Source organism: Aspergillus neoniger (genome assembly GCF_003184625.1).
Source record: "Aspergillus neoniger CBS 115656 unplaced genomic scaffold BO87scaffold_19, whole genome shotgun sequence".
NCBI classification, from domain to species: domain Eukaryota; kingdom Fungi; phylum Ascomycota; class Eurotiomycetes; order Eurotiales; family Aspergillaceae; genus Aspergillus; species Aspergillus neoniger.
The window spans coordinates 295078-313194 of NW_020291147.1; the positions used below are offsets into that span (position 1 = coordinate 295078).

The 18117-nt window shown below is 51.1% G+C and overlaps 6 protein-coding genes across 6 annotated transcripts; 3 read left to right on the forward strand and 3 right to left on the reverse strand.

Annotated features, from left to right (window-relative positions):
- Positions 1-29: 29 nt before the first annotated feature.
- Positions 30-1341, forward strand: BO87DRAFT_407304 (uncharacterized protein; the record flags this gene model as incomplete). The annotated part of the gene is made up of 8 exons (XM_025626062.1): positions 30-64; positions 158-206; positions 473-574; positions 607-648; positions 679-707; positions 803-863; positions 904-943; positions 1009-1341. The coding sequence occupies 8 exons, from the start codon at positions 30-32 to the stop codon at positions 1149-1151; spliced, it is 501 nt and encodes a 166-aa protein (XP_025478993.1). The 3' UTR covers positions 1152-1341.
- Positions 1342-2461: 1120 nt separating this feature from the next.
- BO87DRAFT_360401 (galactose-proton symport) lies at positions 2462-5561 on the forward strand. Its single transcript, XM_025621553.1, has 8 exons — positions 2462-3012; positions 3076-3153; positions 3216-3479; positions 3564-3589; positions 3649-3739; positions 3801-4807; positions 4858-4972; positions 5040-5561. The coding sequence occupies exons 1-8, from the start codon at positions 2957-2959 to the stop codon at positions 5260-5262; spliced, it is 1860 nt and encodes a 619-aa protein (XP_025478994.1). The 5' UTR covers positions 2462-2956; the 3' UTR covers positions 5263-5561.
- A 102-nt stretch (positions 5562-5663) lies between these two features.
- BO87DRAFT_437493 (succinate dehydrogenase flavoprotein subunit) lies at positions 5664-8221 on the reverse strand (the record flags this gene model as incomplete). Its single annotated transcript, XM_025627859.1, has 4 exons — positions 5664-7373; positions 7455-7805; positions 7898-7988; positions 8061-8221. The coding sequence occupies 4 exons, from the start codon at positions 8219-8221 to the stop codon at positions 6003-6005; spliced, it is 1974 nt and encodes a 657-aa protein (XP_025478995.1). The 3' UTR covers positions 5664-6002.
- A 219-nt stretch (positions 8222-8440) lies between these two features.
- BO87DRAFT_360407 (putative beta-N-acetylglucosaminidase) lies at positions 8441-11549 on the reverse strand. The gene is made up of 4 exons (XM_025621554.1): positions 11265-11549; positions 11077-11199; positions 8937-10988; positions 8441-8839 (listed from the first exon to the last, which is right to left on the reverse strand). The coding sequence occupies exons 1-4, from the start codon at positions 11298-11300 to the stop codon at positions 8471-8473; spliced, it is 2580 nt and encodes an 859-aa protein (XP_025478996.1). The 5' UTR covers positions 11301-11549; the 3' UTR covers positions 8441-8470.
- Positions 11550-11892: 343 nt separating this feature from the next.
- On the reverse strand, positions 11893-13887 carry BO87DRAFT_70694 (putative MFS transporter). The gene is made up of 3 exons (XM_025629496.1): positions 13221-13887; positions 12929-13162; positions 11893-12868 (listed from the first exon to the last, which is right to left on the reverse strand). Exons 1-3 carry the CDS (start codon positions 13632-13634, stop codon positions 11963-11965), a joined length of 1554 nt encoding a protein of 517 aa, XP_025478997.1. The 5' UTR covers positions 13635-13887; the 3' UTR covers positions 11893-11962.
- Positions 13888-15936: 2049 nt separating this feature from the next.
- On the forward strand, positions 15937-17411 carry BO87DRAFT_310320 (OSBP family protein; the record flags this gene model as incomplete). Its single annotated transcript, XM_025619502.1, has 4 exons — positions 15937-16008; positions 16122-16447; positions 16501-16555; positions 16617-17411. 4 exons carry the CDS (start codon positions 15937-15939, stop codon positions 17409-17411), a joined length of 1248 nt encoding a protein of 415 aa, XP_025478998.1.
- Positions 17412-18117: the final 706 nt, after the last annotated feature.

Below are 18117 nucleotides of genomic sequence, written 5' to 3' on the forward strand. Positions count from 1 at the left end.
TTTTCCGACTCCGTAGTGCACTATAAAAGATGGTCCGATATGATGATAACCAGCGGGGTTCAATGTAGTACTAACGTCATGGCAGACCGCTACTACTAGGGTCAATAGCCGCCCGCCAGTTTGTCTCGATCTGCAATGATATAGACATAACCCTCAGAGTTGCGGACGCAGAACTTATTAGAGTAACGGCGAATATATTGGTTAGAGTAAGCAGGCAACCCTACCTCAGCTACAGTTTGGGATCTTAAAATCGGGAATCGTAGGAATTGACGTCGCATGGTCCCTTCCGAGGAAAGCTGCGCAGACCCTGGTCGAGGCTACAGCAGCTTAATACGAAAACTGACTAGTCGAGTCGTCTGAAGTGCGTGATTTGGGATCAGATCCCGACTCAGCTTTTCGCTGTGCGCTACCCATTACTTGGCTTGTACCTTCAATATTATGGCATGATTTCCATATAATCAGACATAATCAGACAGGCTGGGGTCTCCTTTCAAGTATCCGACGCATGCGCTCTTGGAATCCCACCTCCGCCATCACTTATAGCTCGACCTACATCAAGAATATCGATGTCCGGGTAAGGCTAAAGCGGAAGCTACCTGGAGGGAGGCCCAGACGCCAGCCCCCGACTTCCAGGCTGTTGCCCGGGCCGTGTCGTATTGAGCGGGTCATCCAAGGCAGGTGGCCAGGACAGGCGGCTGGGAAGACAGGTAAAGTCTGGATCCAGCATGGCAAAAGGATGCGCGGGCCAGCTTATTGGAGGGTCGTTGGGTGCCGTTCTCGAGCCTAACTAAGCCTAATCCAGGCTTTGTCCAGTCAAACCTCCGGCCGAGACCCCTTCATCCCTTTCATCCCCACATGGTGCTGTAACCCCAGATCGAACCCTCGACCCGCCTTGTCAACGAGCGGGTTTGGTCACCTGTTGAGAACAACACAGGAAGTCGGGGTATAGCTTGGCAATAATATTTGCCTTCACAGGCAGTAGCCAATCCAACTATAATCGATGACAAGTTTGGACTATGGACGTTAGCATTCGGATCCTGAGTGGCAAAAGAAACTCGCTGACTGGGCTCGACTCCTTTCAAGATGACCCTCGCTCCGCCCCTGACCCAATATTACTCCGTCCGGTTACACCTGCTGATCGAATCGGCTAGTTGCGTGGTTTACCGTCTTTGTAAATCAACCAAGGGCCAGGGTGTTTTTGAAAAGAAAAGGTTATACACTCGGGTGAAAAAGTTGGCCGCTGTTGCTTTTCCCCATTTATCTCGATAAACTCTCAACTCCACGTGAGCATGACGCAAGGGTGAATGGAGTGTGGCCAGAAAATCTCCGTGAATATGGAATAAGTACGTAAACAGTGCTCCTATAGAAATGGCAGGCTGGTTCTGTGAGAACAGACTGGCTCAGACAGCGACTAAATTGCTCATGTTACCTGCCTTGTGTGGCTCCACTTGTCGAGTCCTCTAAAACCAAGGGCACCAATGCCCAATCGCTTCTCAATTAACTCTAAATCCAGGAAAGAATTTAGCAGTAGTGGCAGTCCGTTCCCTTCCCCCGCTGCAGGTGGCCAATAAATGCGCCCACCAATCTGCATTGGGCTCAACATTTGCCAGCCGGCATCGCTCTAATTGTCAACACTTGGCTCCCGAACTCCACGGTGGCGTTGACGGCGTTACAATGCGATGCCTACACTAGCCAAGTGGAACCATAAGGGTGCAAACGAGAAGAAACTAGAGAAAGTAAACAGGCAGGCCTAATTACAAGGGGCAAGATTGCCACGTACGGGTGCGTCTGGTCCAATTTAGGCTTTCCTTGATGGTAACCATCTAAATTCCATTCATACGATAAGGTTTTCTGGACAGTTGAAAGAATTGGTCGTGGTCAGGGATAATGGAAGCTCCAAAGAACATCATTTGATGCAACTAGCATTGCATTAGCTTTCTTTGAACATTTGCATGCGGATCAATGTTCTCAGCCATAGTCTGTACATATGCTACTCTTCCCCACCGGTCAGAGCTTACAAGGTGACAATGAAGACCAGTGTACCTATGCTGAAGTCAGCAGACTTAGACTAGCCCACCTCCACAACCACGCATTTCCTCATAGGTTGGAGGGGTGCAAAATCCAATTCCGTGCAAGCCCTCATTATCAGTCTATCTGGCCATCTGTCACCTGCCTGTACCATGGTTGCCTCGATTTCTTGGAAAGTCCTCTTTGGCAAAGGTTATTTTCGCCCGGAATGAATGTCCGGAGTAGTCTAAGTTGTGGTAGTTCCAGATGTCAGACGAACAGGACCATGTTAGATCTGACTATGATGAGAATACTTGCGTCCGCAGTGCCCTGTTACCATACACTGGGCATTTGTGCGCCGAAGTGAGGAAATAGCTACATTATCAAGGAGATGTAGTTCCAGTTAGCTTCAGATATAATGGCCATGTGCCAGTTCCAATGAGTTTGTTGAAAGAAAGGGGCTTATGCTCTCAGATAATACTTGTACTATCAATTACATCTGTTCACATGTCTGATTGGATTGCCACTAGATCTTCTACCCCGGGTTCAGGACCCCCGCGGGGAAGAATGGAGGCATCACAGTACCGCACAATACTTCCATCTTGGTAAGAGCCTCCTGCAGCCGGAGGGTGAAGTGAATGCAACCGGACCTCGCCTCTTTGTTCAGGGCTCAACCCGACTATTCCCAACAGTGCGCTCTTAATTCACTTCCCCTCGCACCTTCTTACCTCAAGTCTTTTAATCCCCTCCGCCTTCCTAACTTCATCTCCATCTCACCCCGCATCTGTTGTGCATTCTTTCTCATCCCCGTACTTCCCCACGCCGCGGCTTTGACGCGCCCTGTTCTTCTTATCACTCACATCATTGTGGCTAGTGATTCTCTGTACTCTAACTTGTGCAAGCACTTGATCCACACGCGCTTTTCTTCATCCTAAGCCAGGTAAACACCATGGCAAAGGAGGAGGTGACCCCGATTCAGGCGGTTGACTCTGCTGTTGACCCCTAGTATGTGTCTTTCAAGTTTACCTTTTCTTTCTTCGTCATGTATACTCACTTTCTTTGCGTCAGCGGCAGTCACAATGAGCCCGATGTTACTGAGAAGGGCACTACGGAGCACATTAATCTGAACAAGAATACTTCTGCCAAGTAAGTTACTTCATCCGGTCTTGGTGTCTCTGTCGTGTTTCCAATAACCAATTCCATGATAGAATCAAGAATCCCCTGGCGGATCTGAGCCCAGCTCAAGTGGTCCAAGATGTCGAGGACTTTGCCACTGAATATCAGTTGACTGATATTCTCCCCTTGCTCAAAAAGGGAGCCCTTGTGGCACGCGATCCCGAAGACTTTCAGGCAGTGCCCGATATGACTAGTGATGAGATCACTGCCATTCGTGATGAGAAAGATCATAAGTGGCGTCAGCCTAAGGCTCTCTACTTCACCATCATTCTCTGCTCCGTCGGAGCTGCTGTCCAGTGAGTATCACGCCCGAGACTTTTGCTTTTTTTCAGTACAAATTGAACGGTGGGTTTGAGCTGTTTTGCTGATATTCCCGCCAGGGGTTGGGATCAAACCGGAAGTAATGGTAAGTGTGCCCTGAAACTTGAGTATAGCAGTCCTCGCTAAGCTTAATCTATCATCTAGGCGCCAACCTCTCGTTCCCTGTTGCGCTTGGAATCCCTGAGGATGGTCCAAACGCGTCGAGAAACCAGTGGCTTGTCGGTGTCGTCAATGCGTGCGCAGCCCTTGTCCCCGTATCCTGTGAAGATCACCGTGAGACTAATGTTCTTGAATAGGGCTCCATACATGTCTAGCGCTGTCATCGGATGCTGGCTGTCCGACCCACTGAACAAATATCTGGGTCGCCGTGGCGCTATTTTCATGTCTGCCATCTTCTGCCTTCTTGCTCCTATTGGATCGGCCGTTAGTCAGACCTGGCCTCAGCTGTTCGTGACTCGTCTGCTGCTGGGCTTGGGAATGGGCTTGAAGGCGTCTACAATCCCAATGTTCTGTGCAGAAAATACCCCGGCTTCTGTTCGTGGAGGTCTCGTTATGTGCTGGCAGTTGTGGACCGCCTTTGGTATCTTCCTTGGGACTTCCGCGAACCTTGCTGTCAAAGACACTGGGGATATCTCCTGGAGACTCCAGCTCGGTTCTGCCTTTATTCCAGCGCTTCCTTTGCTGATTGGTGTCTTCATGTGTCCAGAGTCGCCTCGCTGGTACATCAAGAAGGAAAAGATGCGTAACGCTTACCAGTCTTTGTGCCGCTTGCGCAACACCCAGCTGCAGGCCGCGCGTGATCTTTACTACATCTACGCACAGATCAAGGTTGAGCAGGATATTGCTGGAGTGAGCAACTATGCCACCCGATTTGTCGAGTTGTTTACCATTCCCCGTATCCGCCGTGCAACCCTTGCTTCCTTCGTCGTGATGATTGCACAGCAGATGTGTGGAATCAATATCGTTGCCTTTTATTCCTCGACTGTCTTCCAGCAGGCAGGAGCCAACGTTACGGAAGCACTGTTTGCCTCCTGGGGTTTCGGGCTTGTAAACTTTATCTTTGCATTCCCCGCGGTGTTTACCATTGACACTTATGGCCGTCGCGCTCTGCTCTTGTTCACGTTCCCCCAGATGGCTTGGACTCTGCTGGCCGCGGGCTTCTGTTTCTACATCCCCAAGGAGCAGACGGCGCATCTGGCATGCATTGCTCTCTTTGTCTTCATGTTCGCGGCTTTCTACTCTCCCGGCGAGGGACCAGTCCCGTTCACTTACTCCGCAGAAGTCTTCCCTCTGTCTCATCGTGGTAAGTGTGAATCTCTGGTACTCAAGTCACAATCAGGCTAACGAAAGCAGAGGTCGGAATGGCTTGGGCTGTGGCAGTTTGTCTCGGCTGGGCTGCGGTACTTTCAATCACCTTCCCCCGCATGTTGGCCGTTATGACTCCAACTGGTGCCTTTGGCTTCTACGCGTAAGTCATAAAATTATCTGATTATGCCCACCTCGGCCTTTTCTGCAGCCACTCTAACTTTTTTCAGGGCACTGAACGTGACTGCCTTTGTTATGATCTTCCTGTGGGTCCCTGAGACTAAGCAGCGGACTTTGGAAGAACTTGACTACATCTTCGGAGTCCCGACTCGGATGCATATGCGTTACCAGATGTTTCAGGTGCTTCCCTGGTGGATCAACCGCTACATCTTCCGGCGCGACGTCCACTTGGAGCCCTTGTACAAGCTTGACCACCTTGCCACCAGTGGCTAAGCGGGATGTATCTGTCTGTGAGCACTCCAGGTTTCATGTGCGTGTACGATGAAACCGTTGCTTTCGACACGGAGTACGGATGGGTATGTTGATTCGCGAAGTTTTCGGCGTTTGGTGCGATTTTCCGCGCTCTAATTACGGGGTAGAATATGAGTGCATGATACAGTGAAATTGAGGGTGTTTGCAAGGATCTTCACTGAGTGAACGATCATGTACTACTCTAATATATGATAATTTATGATTAGTGCTTCGGCGTTCACTACATACGTAGGACTGATTCCTCCGCAAAGAGAGTAATCATGTAGAGGGTCTGTTGGTACTTCTAGCTAGACAAATTTCAGGGGTATGTAAATAAACTGGAGGAGATGATGGGAGAGGAGGGAAAGAGGGGGGGGTTTATACTCGGAAACTGGGGGCCTCAGGATCATCATGTCCTCTACCCCTCCCTTCTCTGCCTCTCTTCCCACGATAAGATTTGCCACCATCGCCCAGAAAAGGCCGTCTCTGGGCATAAGCAACAGTGCCGGACTGGCTGGCGAGCAGCTATGCAGGTGCACCCCAGAAGCGGGTCCACTATCCAAGTCTATACATCGGCCAACATACCGGGTCTGTTTCTGCATCCGCGGCCCGTACCGTGCATTCGACTACATGCGACAAGTAACACGCCAGTCCTCTCTATGACCCATTCTCTCCCAGGGTCACCTCAACACTTGCCGAACAAACTACCCAATGGGGGATCCCTAGTAGCTCCTCTTCACCGGCGGCACACTCTTACAATCCCCCTCATCCAACGTCTCCATAATCACTCCCCGATACCCCACCCTAACCCCTTCCTCCTTCTCATCCTTCTGCCACGTCCAACTATGCCTCAACCACCTCTCATCGTTCCTCTCCGGGAAATCCTCCCTCGCATGACTCCCCCGACTCTCCGTCCTACACAACGCCGCCTTGGCCGTCTGCGCCGCGCACGTCAGCAGATTCCTCAACTCCAACGTCTCCACGAGATCCGAGTTCCAGATTATACTTCGATCGCTTGTTCTGAGTCGCGTGGAGAAGTCGTTCTGCACTTGGATCACTTTGCTTAATCCGGTGGTGAGGGATTCATGCGTGCGGAATACGGCGAGGTCCGTCTGCATTGCGCGTTGGAGGTTATGGCGGAGCGATGAAGATGGGAGGTCGCCTGTTGCGTGGAGGGTTGTGAATAGACTGGATAGGGAGTCTTGGCCTAGGTTCGACAGAGGGGTATCATCACGGGGAATATTGTGAAGGGGCATGTTAGGTTCGTTCGTCTCGGCGATGTGGAGGGCACACGCCCGGCCGAAGACAACTATATCGAGGAGCGAGTTCGCGCCGAGTCTATTGGCGCCGTGTACGCTAACGCTGGCGCATTCGCCGGCTGCGTAGAGGCCCGGGACTGGCTCTACGTCTTTATCCGGGATGTTTGTCTCAGACGAAGTGCGACTACTACTAGTCGTCAGCACCTGGCCCTTATAGTTCGTCGGGATCCCACCCATGCAGTAATGAACCGTAGGAACAACAGGGATAGGATCCCGCGTGATATCAATCCCCGCGAAAATAGACGCCGTCTCGAGAATCCCAGGGAGCCGTGAGCGGATAAGCTCAGCCGGTAAATGAGACAACTGGAGATGAATATGATCTTTCTCCGGGCCACAGCCCCGTCCCTCACGGATCTCAAGATTCATAGCCCTCGCTACGACATCCCGACTGGCTAGATCTTTAGCCGTTGGGGCATACCGCTCCATGAACCGTTCGCCATGCGCATTGAGAAGATATCCGCCCTCCCCGCGCGCACCTTCCGTGATGAGTACCCCGGCGCCATGGATCCCGGAGGGGTGGAACTGCACGAACTCCATATCCTGGTTAGGGAGTCCCGCGCGAGCAACCATGGCATTGCCATTCCCCGTGGAAGTATGTGCGGAAGTGCAGGAGAAGTAAGCCCGGCCGTAACCGCCCGTCGCGAGGACAGTGTTTCGCGCGAAGAAGCGATGCAGCGTGCCGTCTTCGAGAGAGAGACAGATGACGCCCACGCAGGCGCCGTCGACCATTAAAAGATCGAGAGCGAAGAATTCGACGAAGAATTGGGTATCGTGCTGAAGTATAACACATCCATCGGTCAGTCTTCAAACTTCCATCCTTTCTACAGTAAAATAAGAATATGGTAATAATATTACCTTCAACGCTTCCCCATACAAAGCATGCAACATAGCATGACCCGTCCTATCCGCCGCACAAGCAGTCCTATACGCCTGTCCCCCCTTCCCATAATCCAGACTCTGTCCCCCCAGAGCCCGCTGATATATACGTCCGTCTTCGGTTCTGGAAAACGCCATGCCGTAGTTCTCCAGCTCGTAGATAGCCTTCGGTGCTTCCCGCGTCATATAGTGAATTGCATCTTGGTCTCCGAGCCAGTCTGAGCCTTTGACCGTGTCGTACATGTGCCAGCGGTAGTCGTCTTGAGTCATGTTGCCTAGCGCCGCGTTGATGCCGCCTTGCGCTGCGACGGTGTGGGAGCGGGTGGGGAACTATTTTCCAGAAATTTCATTGTTATTACTTGGTTTTTATTTTAGTTTGTTTTCTTGGGGGTTTTGTTGGAAGGAGGGGGTAGGTATGCTACCAGTTTGGTAATGCATGCGGTGCGGAATCCTGACTCGGTCAGACCGACTGCGGCGCGGAGGCCGGCGCCGCCGGCGCCTATTACTATGGCACTGTGATTTTATCATGGTGGTTAGTTGGTGAGGTATGGAATGGGGAGAGGGGTAACTGGGCTGGTTACTCACTCGTAGTAGTGGTCGAATAGCGGGGCTTCAGATACAGATGGTCCCGGAGATGAGTGCCGGGGAAGAGTGGATAATGGGCGGTGTCGTTTGAGAAACGGCGGCGTTTGGGAAGCCTTTGGTAGTGGACTTTTTCGATGGAATGTTCGGCTTAAGCGATACATGATTAGGTGTCAAATACTCGAGATTGGAAGGTGTTTTGGTTGAGTGTAGATGGTCATCTCGGAACATTGCCAATATTCCTTTCGAGAGGCCCGAGGCGGGGAACCTTACCCGAGGTTCTCTCGGAAGGGGGACTCCGAGATGCAGGCCTCGGCCAGTCAACAGGCGGGGATTGTCAGCCTAGGTCTAGTCCAATTATAAAAGCTATATGCATCCTAGTGGCGGTTTCCTATGGATATAATGTCGGTAATCTACATATGAAGAGTTGCTCGTCGATACTCGCGCCAGACTGTGAAGCCGAGCTGCTCGTAGAACCCTTCCAGAACCACCCCATCCACAAATACTCCCTCCACGCCTCTCCGCTTCATGTCCTCCATCGCGTGACTCAGTAGTGCCAGCCCAAGTCCCTTCTTTCTATGATCCACATCAACACCTACACATCCGATGAGGCCGGTTTTGGGCCCACACACAGGTGGAAGCGCCCAGTTTCTCTGTAGAGCCGGCGAGTCAGGACCAAGCATCAGCGTCCAGGCGGCCTGCTTTCCCTGGGAGTCGAAGGCTGCCATTACACTGAATGGATACTTGGTAGGGTGGAGCTCTTCATATTGACGCACCCAGGCCTATTTGTTGTTAGTTATATCGAGGAGAAACAGCCAATAAATGTGCACGATGATAATATCAGGACAGCTTATGTATTGAAGATGGGATCATGCTTACCGCATTTGCAGAGAAGTTCTTCCTCTGTCCAGCCAGGCATTCTTCGTAATGCTCGGGCTGGAGAGGACCAAAAGTATATCCCTGATCTGCCGCCCGAGTAATATACGCGTCAGGGGCCTTGAAGTCGCGGATATCACGGTACAGGTCCACATTTCGTGGGTTTGTATCCCATAGTGAGAAGCCACGCTTCTGGAAAAACTCCTGTACCGACGACGGCAAATCATCGGGTACTCCAGGAAAGAACCTTGGGAACGAGCTGCTCAATTCGAGGCGTGGGAGTTTCAAGTTGGCTTCATACCATGCAGTGATTTTTGAGATCAATGCTGTTCCAAGTCCCTGGCCTTGTTTTGCGGGATCAACTGCGAGCACAGCAATATTGCCAGCAACACCTGTAGATGTATTGCTGGTGTATGTCAAGGCAAATCCTACAATATCAGCACCAATGCGAGCAACGAAATGATGCCCATGCTCCTGGTTAACAAGTAGTTGCAACTTCTGAGCGGAAAGTGGGTAGGTAGGCAACGCAGCATTCCAAATAGCACTCAGTTGCAAGATGTCTCTAGTGTTACCCAATGCTGATTCCTCAACAGACAGTTGACTGGTAGGATTTTCAACTGGCAAGAGGCCCCTAGGCGCCGAATTCCCGAATATCACCTCAGCAGCCGCCGCAAATGCTTCGGGCGTAGGCTCATAGGTGGCAATATATGTTCCAACGGACGCATCTTCCAGGAAGTCGTAGGGGTTGCAGGCGGCGATGCTGACCAGCTTACGGGTCCGGCTAGGCAGCTCCAATCCTAAGGTCCGCTGAAACGGCGATTCCCGCGCATTGATAGAAGTGAAGATAACGACATCGGCAGCTTCAATGGCACTCATCAGTTCAGTCGATAATCCCGCTGCCCCATATCGAATCTCAACCACGGTTGGGTTGTATTGCTTCAGTATATTGAGATAAACGGAGGCGTTGTAAGAGCCCTTCCTTCCCAGCCCTTCTCCGTCCACTGCACCTCCAGCTGGGGTCTGGTCCCCAGGAAAGAGGAATACGACGTTAGCAGACCTGGACACAGGGAGAATTTGTGAGGTATCTCGAACAAGCGTCACAGACTGAGCATAGGCTTGCTTCGCCAGCGCAGAATGTTTCACTGCGTCTGTTCCCAGAGCAGGCCAGTTTTCCCTCGATTCCAGAGGGCGCAGCGCCGTCTCCCAACTCAGGAAGTTGCTTTTCAGCTCCTTAACACGACGGATAGCCTCATGCAGTCGCGCGGAGGGAATCTTTCCGGACTCAGCAGCCTGGCAGACCTGAATAATCGAAGCAACTTGGACAGAATATGTATGGCATATCATGATGCTGTCGCAGCCAGCAGCCAGAGCAAGAACAGCGCCTTGCTCTGTCCCGTACGTAGCACGAATTCCATCCATCTCGAGACAGTCCGTAATAACCATACCGCCGTAACCCATGTCTTCACGAAGAATCCTCATCACATCTGGCGACAAGGTGGCGGGCAATTTGCCATCACCTATGCCAGGTAGGGAGATATGGGCTGTCATGATGGCCTCGATACCTTCATTGGCTGCCTGACGGAAGGGAACCAACTCGCAACTTTCCAGTTGCTCTCGTGTCTTTGGAATGACAGGTAGTCCATAGTGTGAATCGACTGCGGTATCACCGTGTCCCGGGAAGTGCTTTACAGTAGGTACGACCTTGTGCTCCCGAAGACCTTGGGCGCTGGCGCTGGCGAATCGGGCCACAAACTCGGGCTTATCTCCAAAGCTACGAACCCCGATTACGGGGTTGAGCGGCTCGGAATTGATGTCACAAACGGGCGCATAGTTCATGTTAATCCCCGCGGCGCTCAGTATCTCACCAGTTGCAGCTCCGACCTGATGTGCGAGCTTGGGGGAATTGGTGGCGCCGAGAGCCATAGGGCCCGGCAGTTGTGGAGCAACTGGAGGCGATACCCTGGTGACAAGGCCATTTTCCTGATCAATTCCTATAAGCAGGGGGTGCTCGTGTCCTGCTGACCGTGCTTCTTCTTGGAGAGCATGCGTCAAAGCCTTTTATTGGAATTGTAATATCAGTCACTGAATCTGGGCGCGGGCATACTGCGGATAGCCATGAATGGTCACAGAGGGGGTCACCTACCTGGAGTTGAGCTGCATCGCTAACATTTCGTTTGAAGAGTACGATAGCTCCAATACCATAATCGTGGATCAGAGTCTTTATTTCTGGGCTCGGAGTAAGGCCGTGGAAACCGACCGCAAAGAGCTAAACTCCGCCATAGTTCAGTCGGATGTTTCTTGATGATAACACAAGGCCGGGTGATATCATACCTGACCAATTTGCTTCTGCAGGCCAGTCATAGGCATTGTGAGATTACTCCTTAGTGGAATGGATGATCAAGATAAATTGTTACGAAGCTGTGGCGCCGTAGGAGGGGCAGAGCCGATGGGGTACACGCGTTTGGTTTATCGATAAGAACCGGTGGAGTCGACTAAATTTAGATCTCGGCAAACGAAGGTGGACCATCAAGTTAGAATGGAGTGAGAGGCCGCAATACATCAAGAAGCAAGACAATAGGAGCCAGGTAGAACATAAGGGTTGGGGTTGGAACGAGAGAATAATAGTTGCGAAAAGAGGGGCGAGAGACGATCAGTGCCGGCGGAGTAAAAACAGATTGAGTTGTGCAGCCTCGCGATTTATTTCCGTACCCCCGCAAGCCGTCCCCTAAACATTCATGACCGAGGCTCCTCTGGGGCCAAATTCGAATCATCAACCACTGTTGAACAATTATCCTCTTGTAGCTATCAGAAAAGAGAGGACAAGTCAGTAAATAACCGTGGCCGTCGAAAATATGTTATATGAGGTAGCCTAGTCATTAATTCAATATGCTAAAATCTGTGATATTTACATTAGAATGATAAGAAGCCACCAAGAACTGTCATATCGGTCGCGACACGGCCGAGATCAATCATCAATGCAGTTGGGTATTATGCTTATGACGTGGCGACCCAGATGGGTTGCTGAAGATTTAAACATGCGAGGCGCTCTTCCTTTTCCACTTTTCTTCCTTCTTAGCCTGAAGCTTTGCATCAACCGCTTCCCTCCATCGAGGACCATACTCCGCGGTCAGATATAAGCCACCACCTACAGCTACCAGCAACAGCGCCGAGATGGTACTGAACCACCCCACGCCCATTGCCTCAAGAGCAGGTAGAACGACACCCGACCCGAGGGCAGCAAACATATACCGGCAAACGAAGTTCGCCGCGACAACCTCCTCACTTCTACCACTCTCCTGCATAACATCCAGTCCGTAAGTATTCAAACTGGGGAAGCAGAACATCGTGGCCACCCCTTGAATAAACATAGCGACAACGGGGACTGGTATTCCTCCGACTTCTTTGTCAACTGTCCAACCATAAACAAGGATGCATGCCGGAATAGCAAAGAGAATGAAGGAGACGCAAGAGCGGAGACGGTCTTCTGGTATGCGTCGTCCGTTGCGGATACGGATGTATTTCCGAGCCACAAGATCGGCCCAACGGCCACCAAAAAAGGTGCCAAATATGTAGCCACCACCGGGGCCGAGGTAGAAGAGGCCGGCTTCAATGGGGCTTTCAAGGTGGAAGCGAGGGTTGAGGACGTAGCGAATGGGGGTGAGAAGGGCGTATTGATTCCACACTAAGGCGCCGGCAGTAAGGCTAGTGAGGAAAATGTTCGGGTAAGAAAAGACCAAGCGCGCAATGCGAAGGGGGGAGATGTGACTCCATAGTTGCTTGGTTTGCTGAGGCAGACTCTTCCCTTTGAAATGGGTGTTTAATTTGTGACTGATGGTCTCCGGAAAGAATAGCAAGATGAGGACTGCTGCGAAGCCGTTTAATGCAGCAAGCAGCCAGAAAATGCATCTCCATGGGCGGAAGGTAGCCACGACTCCCTATTAGAAGGTGTCAGCTGAGCACAGATAGGTAAATCATACGTCGAGGATGAGGCATACACCTAGAAAGGGACCAAGGGCAGGCCCGGTCACACTACCTGACAATACCCATCCCAATGGTAAGGCACGAGACATTGGCTCATAGATATCGCCCACGGTAGCACTTCCAAGCACTAGAAATGCAGTTCCCTGAAACGCGGCACATATGCGAAAGATAAAGTAGGCTTCTAGATTGGGGGATAGCGCTGTGGCCACAGTAAAAAGAAAGAATAGTATTGAACTAGCGATGAGGATCTAAGAGAGCAGCTATTAGGGTTTAGAGGAACAGTATGAATGCACGGATGTCACTCACCGGACGGCGGCCCGAGATTTGACTCAAAGGACCCCAGAGGAGGGCAGCGATCCCCATGGAAGCTAGGTAAAGAGCGTTGCTGGCAGTGATAATATCTGCGTCTGTTTCGAATGTTCTGGCAATCTCGGGGACAGAGGCTAAGATGGCAGTGGAGGATATGGGTCCAAGGATAGCAGAATATGAAAGGAGGATAACGACAGTGATTTTTCGAGTAGGCGAGAACCGGTTGTACTGATCGTCATGGACTTCTTCGGGGATGCTTTCATGAGGCAAAGTACGGTCTGAGTCGTGAGTGGTGGCTTGAATGAGTGTAATGGTTGAGTTGAGAGGCGGTCGATGCTCGTGTCTGGAGCTCTGACGCCCATTAGGGACGACGAGTGTCGAGGATGAGTTCAAGAACTTTTGGTCGAACATGTTGCTTGGTCGTTGACGCTGTTCAAAGTCACTTTTTAATGACTTGTGTCGCACCAGACACGGGGAAAAGGCTTCCGTTACTGTTGAGATGATTCTGCTTGGTTTTCAGAGCGAATGTATAAAGTCATGAAGTACATTATGCAAGGAAAAGGTCGATTGATGATAAAGAAAGAGTGTATCTAGATGAACTTGTGATGGATCAAAATCAAATGAGTGGACGGGGCTCCTCCATAGCACCCAGACACCTAGATACTGTACAGCAATGAGTGGTTAAGCATCCAAAAAAATGCTTTAGTACCATGGAGCCACCAGCAGATTTAAGAAACCTGGCCAGCAAAAGGCAGAGAGTCTCGACTACACGTGGAGTATCACGACTCCATTTTTCAGCGCAATTATCGTCGGTGAGAGGGCGAGACTGTCAGACTAACAGCCCCTAAAAACACTTAATCGCCCAGAGAAGTAAGAGCAGAGCCTTCTGCAATATCCACATACAAGTTTAGCTCAGATCAAACTTTGGTAGCCGCTAGACCATTGATGCTCATGGCCTTTTTGACGCCGAGCACGCTTGAGAAACTAGTTATAAGCTTGGGGCAAAAGCCGGGAACCTTAGCTTTCCGCGGAGGTGGGAACCCGATCTGCACAGGGGCGCCAGGAACGATTTCCTGCACAACCAACGGCGTGTAAACCATTTTGAATCAGCAGCCAAGTTCAATAGCATGTTAAAAATGACCGAGTCCATAATTTCGTTGCACAGAGATTTCCAGATGGCAGAAGTTATTTCAGCAATCTTGCAAAAACTCAAAAGCGTCCGGGGTACGGCAGCTCTCGTGTCGAACACCCAGTAATCGGCCCAGATACTAGGGCCACAGTGGAGACTGGGGACTTCACACGACTCAGGAGAACTGAGAGACAAGTTCGTGCTTCCTGCCTGGTCGATCGCGCCCACTTCAATATAACTTGGTTTCGTACTACTTGGCAATCATTGACAGTCTCTTGCTTGTAGGGCTACTTGATCAGCTGCTAACGATCGATGACTTCGAATGACGGTGTTGATCTGATCGAAGGCCTCAGGGGAAAGGCACAAGATCCATCAACATGAGGATGTGCGTGGGTGTCCACCTATACAGGTGGCAGAAATCGAGGCCTTCGAAGCCCGGTCTCATTCCGTATGAAGGTGGTTGACCGAGAAGGCGGACCCCCCACAGTAACATCCCAAGGTTTCAACAATGAGGAGGTCAACCTTCCGCTTTCGTCAAGCTTCAACCCCGGGAAAGCCTTTCACTTCCACTCATCCGGTCGGTGGTGGAGGCTACCCTTGGGACCACTGTGTTAGAAGCTTGCAGTCAGTCCCAATCCACTCAGGCAACCTTGACCCAATGGTCATGCTGAGCATGATAATCGATGGAGTTGCAATCAAGTTGAGCGACAGATAGATAACATACGGCGCCCGGTATGGCAGAGTAAAGGCAGAGAGTCGTATCTAGAATTCAACTATACAAGCCCAGCGATCAATTTGATATGCCAGGGTTAGATCTAGTAATCAGTACAAAGTGAATTTTGCTGTTGGGGAACTTCAAGCCACAGTTCGGTCGCCAAGTCAACTGATAAGCTATCACGAGATCAAGGGTAATGGTGGAGAGTAGAGGATTATTGTAGGCACAACAGTCACGGATTCATTTTGCGGTCTATTTTTGCACATCTTGTTATAATTGCTTTTTGCCCCCTCCTCTTCCCTTATTTTCTTTTTCTTTGCCCGCCCGTTATTACATCTTAATATTCAGTTATTCTCCACTGCGTAGTAGGCACACCAGGATTAACGGAGTGGCTGGCTTAATATAATCTCCGCCACGAAGCTAAGACGCAAGTGGCACGCGAGTCGAGAACATGAAAAGCCACCCAAAGAATACGGTGATAGAATGAGTGCTGGCATCCAGAAACTCAGTCCATTGTGTTGTATTATCCCTTGACTTTGGAAGTCATCCCTATCCATGGGAAAGCAAGCAGGACAAGAACATCCGCAGAGCTTAGCTCAGCCACCCATGACGTCGAAAGAGCTGACCCCCTGCGCGGGTGGCTTGAATTCGGTTTGGTGGGTGACCCGATCGCCCTCCGGCCGCTTTCCTCTTCCACTCTCCCCTCCCCATGACATATTCATCTTGTCTCCCTCCTGTGCCTCTCTCCCCTCTTCCTTCTCTCTTCCCCGCTTCATTCTTTCTCTACCGTCCTCCCAGGGCTTATTCTTAGCCAGTCCTGCGGTTTTGTACCAAATCAGTAGTCGAGCTATTGTCTTTACATCTGCAAAATGAGTTCCAGCAAGGATTCAGCGTCCGGCGTTCCCGCCCACAGCAAAGGTTCCTGGACAAGTTTCCTTAAGGTATGAAGTTTGAACGACCGATTTTCTTCTAGGCAATTGGTCCCACATCCTAGACTGTCTGATCTCGTATTGCTTTACGGAACTTGGCTAACCGATCTGGTTCCTTCCTTCAGTCTATCGCCTCCTTCAACGGAGACCTTTCTTCCTTGACCGCCCCGCCCTTTATTCTCTCGTCCACCTCCTTGACCGAATATTCTGCCTACTGGGCCGAACACCCAGGCCTTTTTGTGGCTGCCGCAAAAGAAGCGGATCCAGAGAAGAGAGCTCTGGCCGTCTTGAAGTGGTTCCTCAGCACTCTCCACCAGCAGTACTGCAGTCGCAGTGAGAAGCTCGGTAGCGAAAAGAAGCCCTTGAACCCTTTCCTGGGAGAGTTGTTCCTTGGCAAATGGGATGCCGATGCGGATGTGGGCGAGACCACCTTGATCAGTGAGCAAGTCAGGTAGGTGGTACTATTGTACCCACTCTGCATCTGGATCGTATTGACCGCTTCAGCCACCATCCCCCTGCTACTGCTTATGCTATCCGAAACGAGAAGCACGGCGTCGAGGTATGTAGCTATCCAAGATTCGATGTACGACGTGGCTCTGATTATGAATTTCACATCGTAGCTCCAAGGATACAATGCCCAGAAGGCATCCTTCTCCAGCACCATTCAAATCAAACAGATCGGACATGCCCTGTTGACCCTCACTCCTCCGGGTGCGGATAAGAACGATCCTTCTCAGCAGGAGCGGTACCTGATCACCCTCCCGCACTTGCACATTGAATCCCTTATCTACGGAACGCCCTTTGTCGAATTGGAGAAGTCCACTCGCATTGCCAGCAGCACTGGCTACGTGGCGAAGATTGACTACTCCGGCAAGGGCTGGCTGAGTGGCAAGAAGAACACCTTCAGCGCCATCCTTTTCAAGGAAAACGAGGGCGAGAAGAAACCTCTGTACACTGTTGACGGACAATGGTCGGATTCCTTCGTCATCAAAGACTCCCGCAAGCATGAGGTGGATAGATTCTCCGTCAAGGACACGAAGACCACCCCGTTGACTCTGGCGCCCGTCGACCAGCAAGACCTCTATGAGAGCCGGCGGGCATGGCGCGACGTTGCGGCAGGCATCGAGCGGGGCGATATGGATGCCGTGTCCGTGGCCAAGTCGAAGATCGAGAACGCCCAGCGCGAGCTTCGCAAGGTCGAGAAGTCGGAAGGCCGCGAGTGGGACCGACGCTTCTTCAAGCGTGTCAACGACACCGACGATGAGGAATTCTGGCGACTTGCGAGAATGATCGGCGTTACGTCCTTGGAGAGCGACAAGACCGGGGGTGTCTGGCGGTTCGACCCTACCAGCGCTGCGGACGCCAAGCCCCCTTACCACAAGACCGGCGGCGAGGGTCTGGGCATTACTGCATGAAACGAGTCGACGGTCGGCAGATATACACGTTGCGTTTAATCAACCTCTTTTATAGTCCGGGTGGACGAGTGATCTGGCGAACATGGCATGAACAAGTGCCACTATAGAGTACGTTTGCTTTCATAACAGGATCTATTATTTGGCTTTGGTGGAGATGTTTCGGCACCTGTATATAGAACAGTAACGACGGCTGGGTAATCAGCGAATCCCAGCAACATTGGAAAGATGCAGTTCGCGCAACGGAGTAATGAGAATTTGTTTAATAACCCATGGTAATTTGAGCCCGCATTATCGCTGACTAGGGTTTCTCCCCGTTTTGATCTCCAACGGGGCAATACTAGATTCAATAGTCTCGGGCTGTCTACCTCGGATCAGCCTTCGGTCCGTTACGCCACTCGCTTCATGAATCAGTCATTGTCTGACCATCAAACCTTATTGAAATTACCTCTATCAGAGAAACCCAACATTTGGGATGCGATGAACACCCCTGGCCCTGGCAGCGGGTCCTGATCCATCGTCATCGTCGTCAGCACTACTGAGAACAGAAGAACCTGGGTTCCTGCACAGGCCATGCATCCAACCTTGTTGTTATTTGGATCTTGATCCGTTGAAAGCTACCACATTTTGAGAGACGTCAGTCGATGTCAATTCTGCACAGGGCCTGTCATGGCGATCGTTGATGCCAGGAAGTCACTCGATTTTGTCT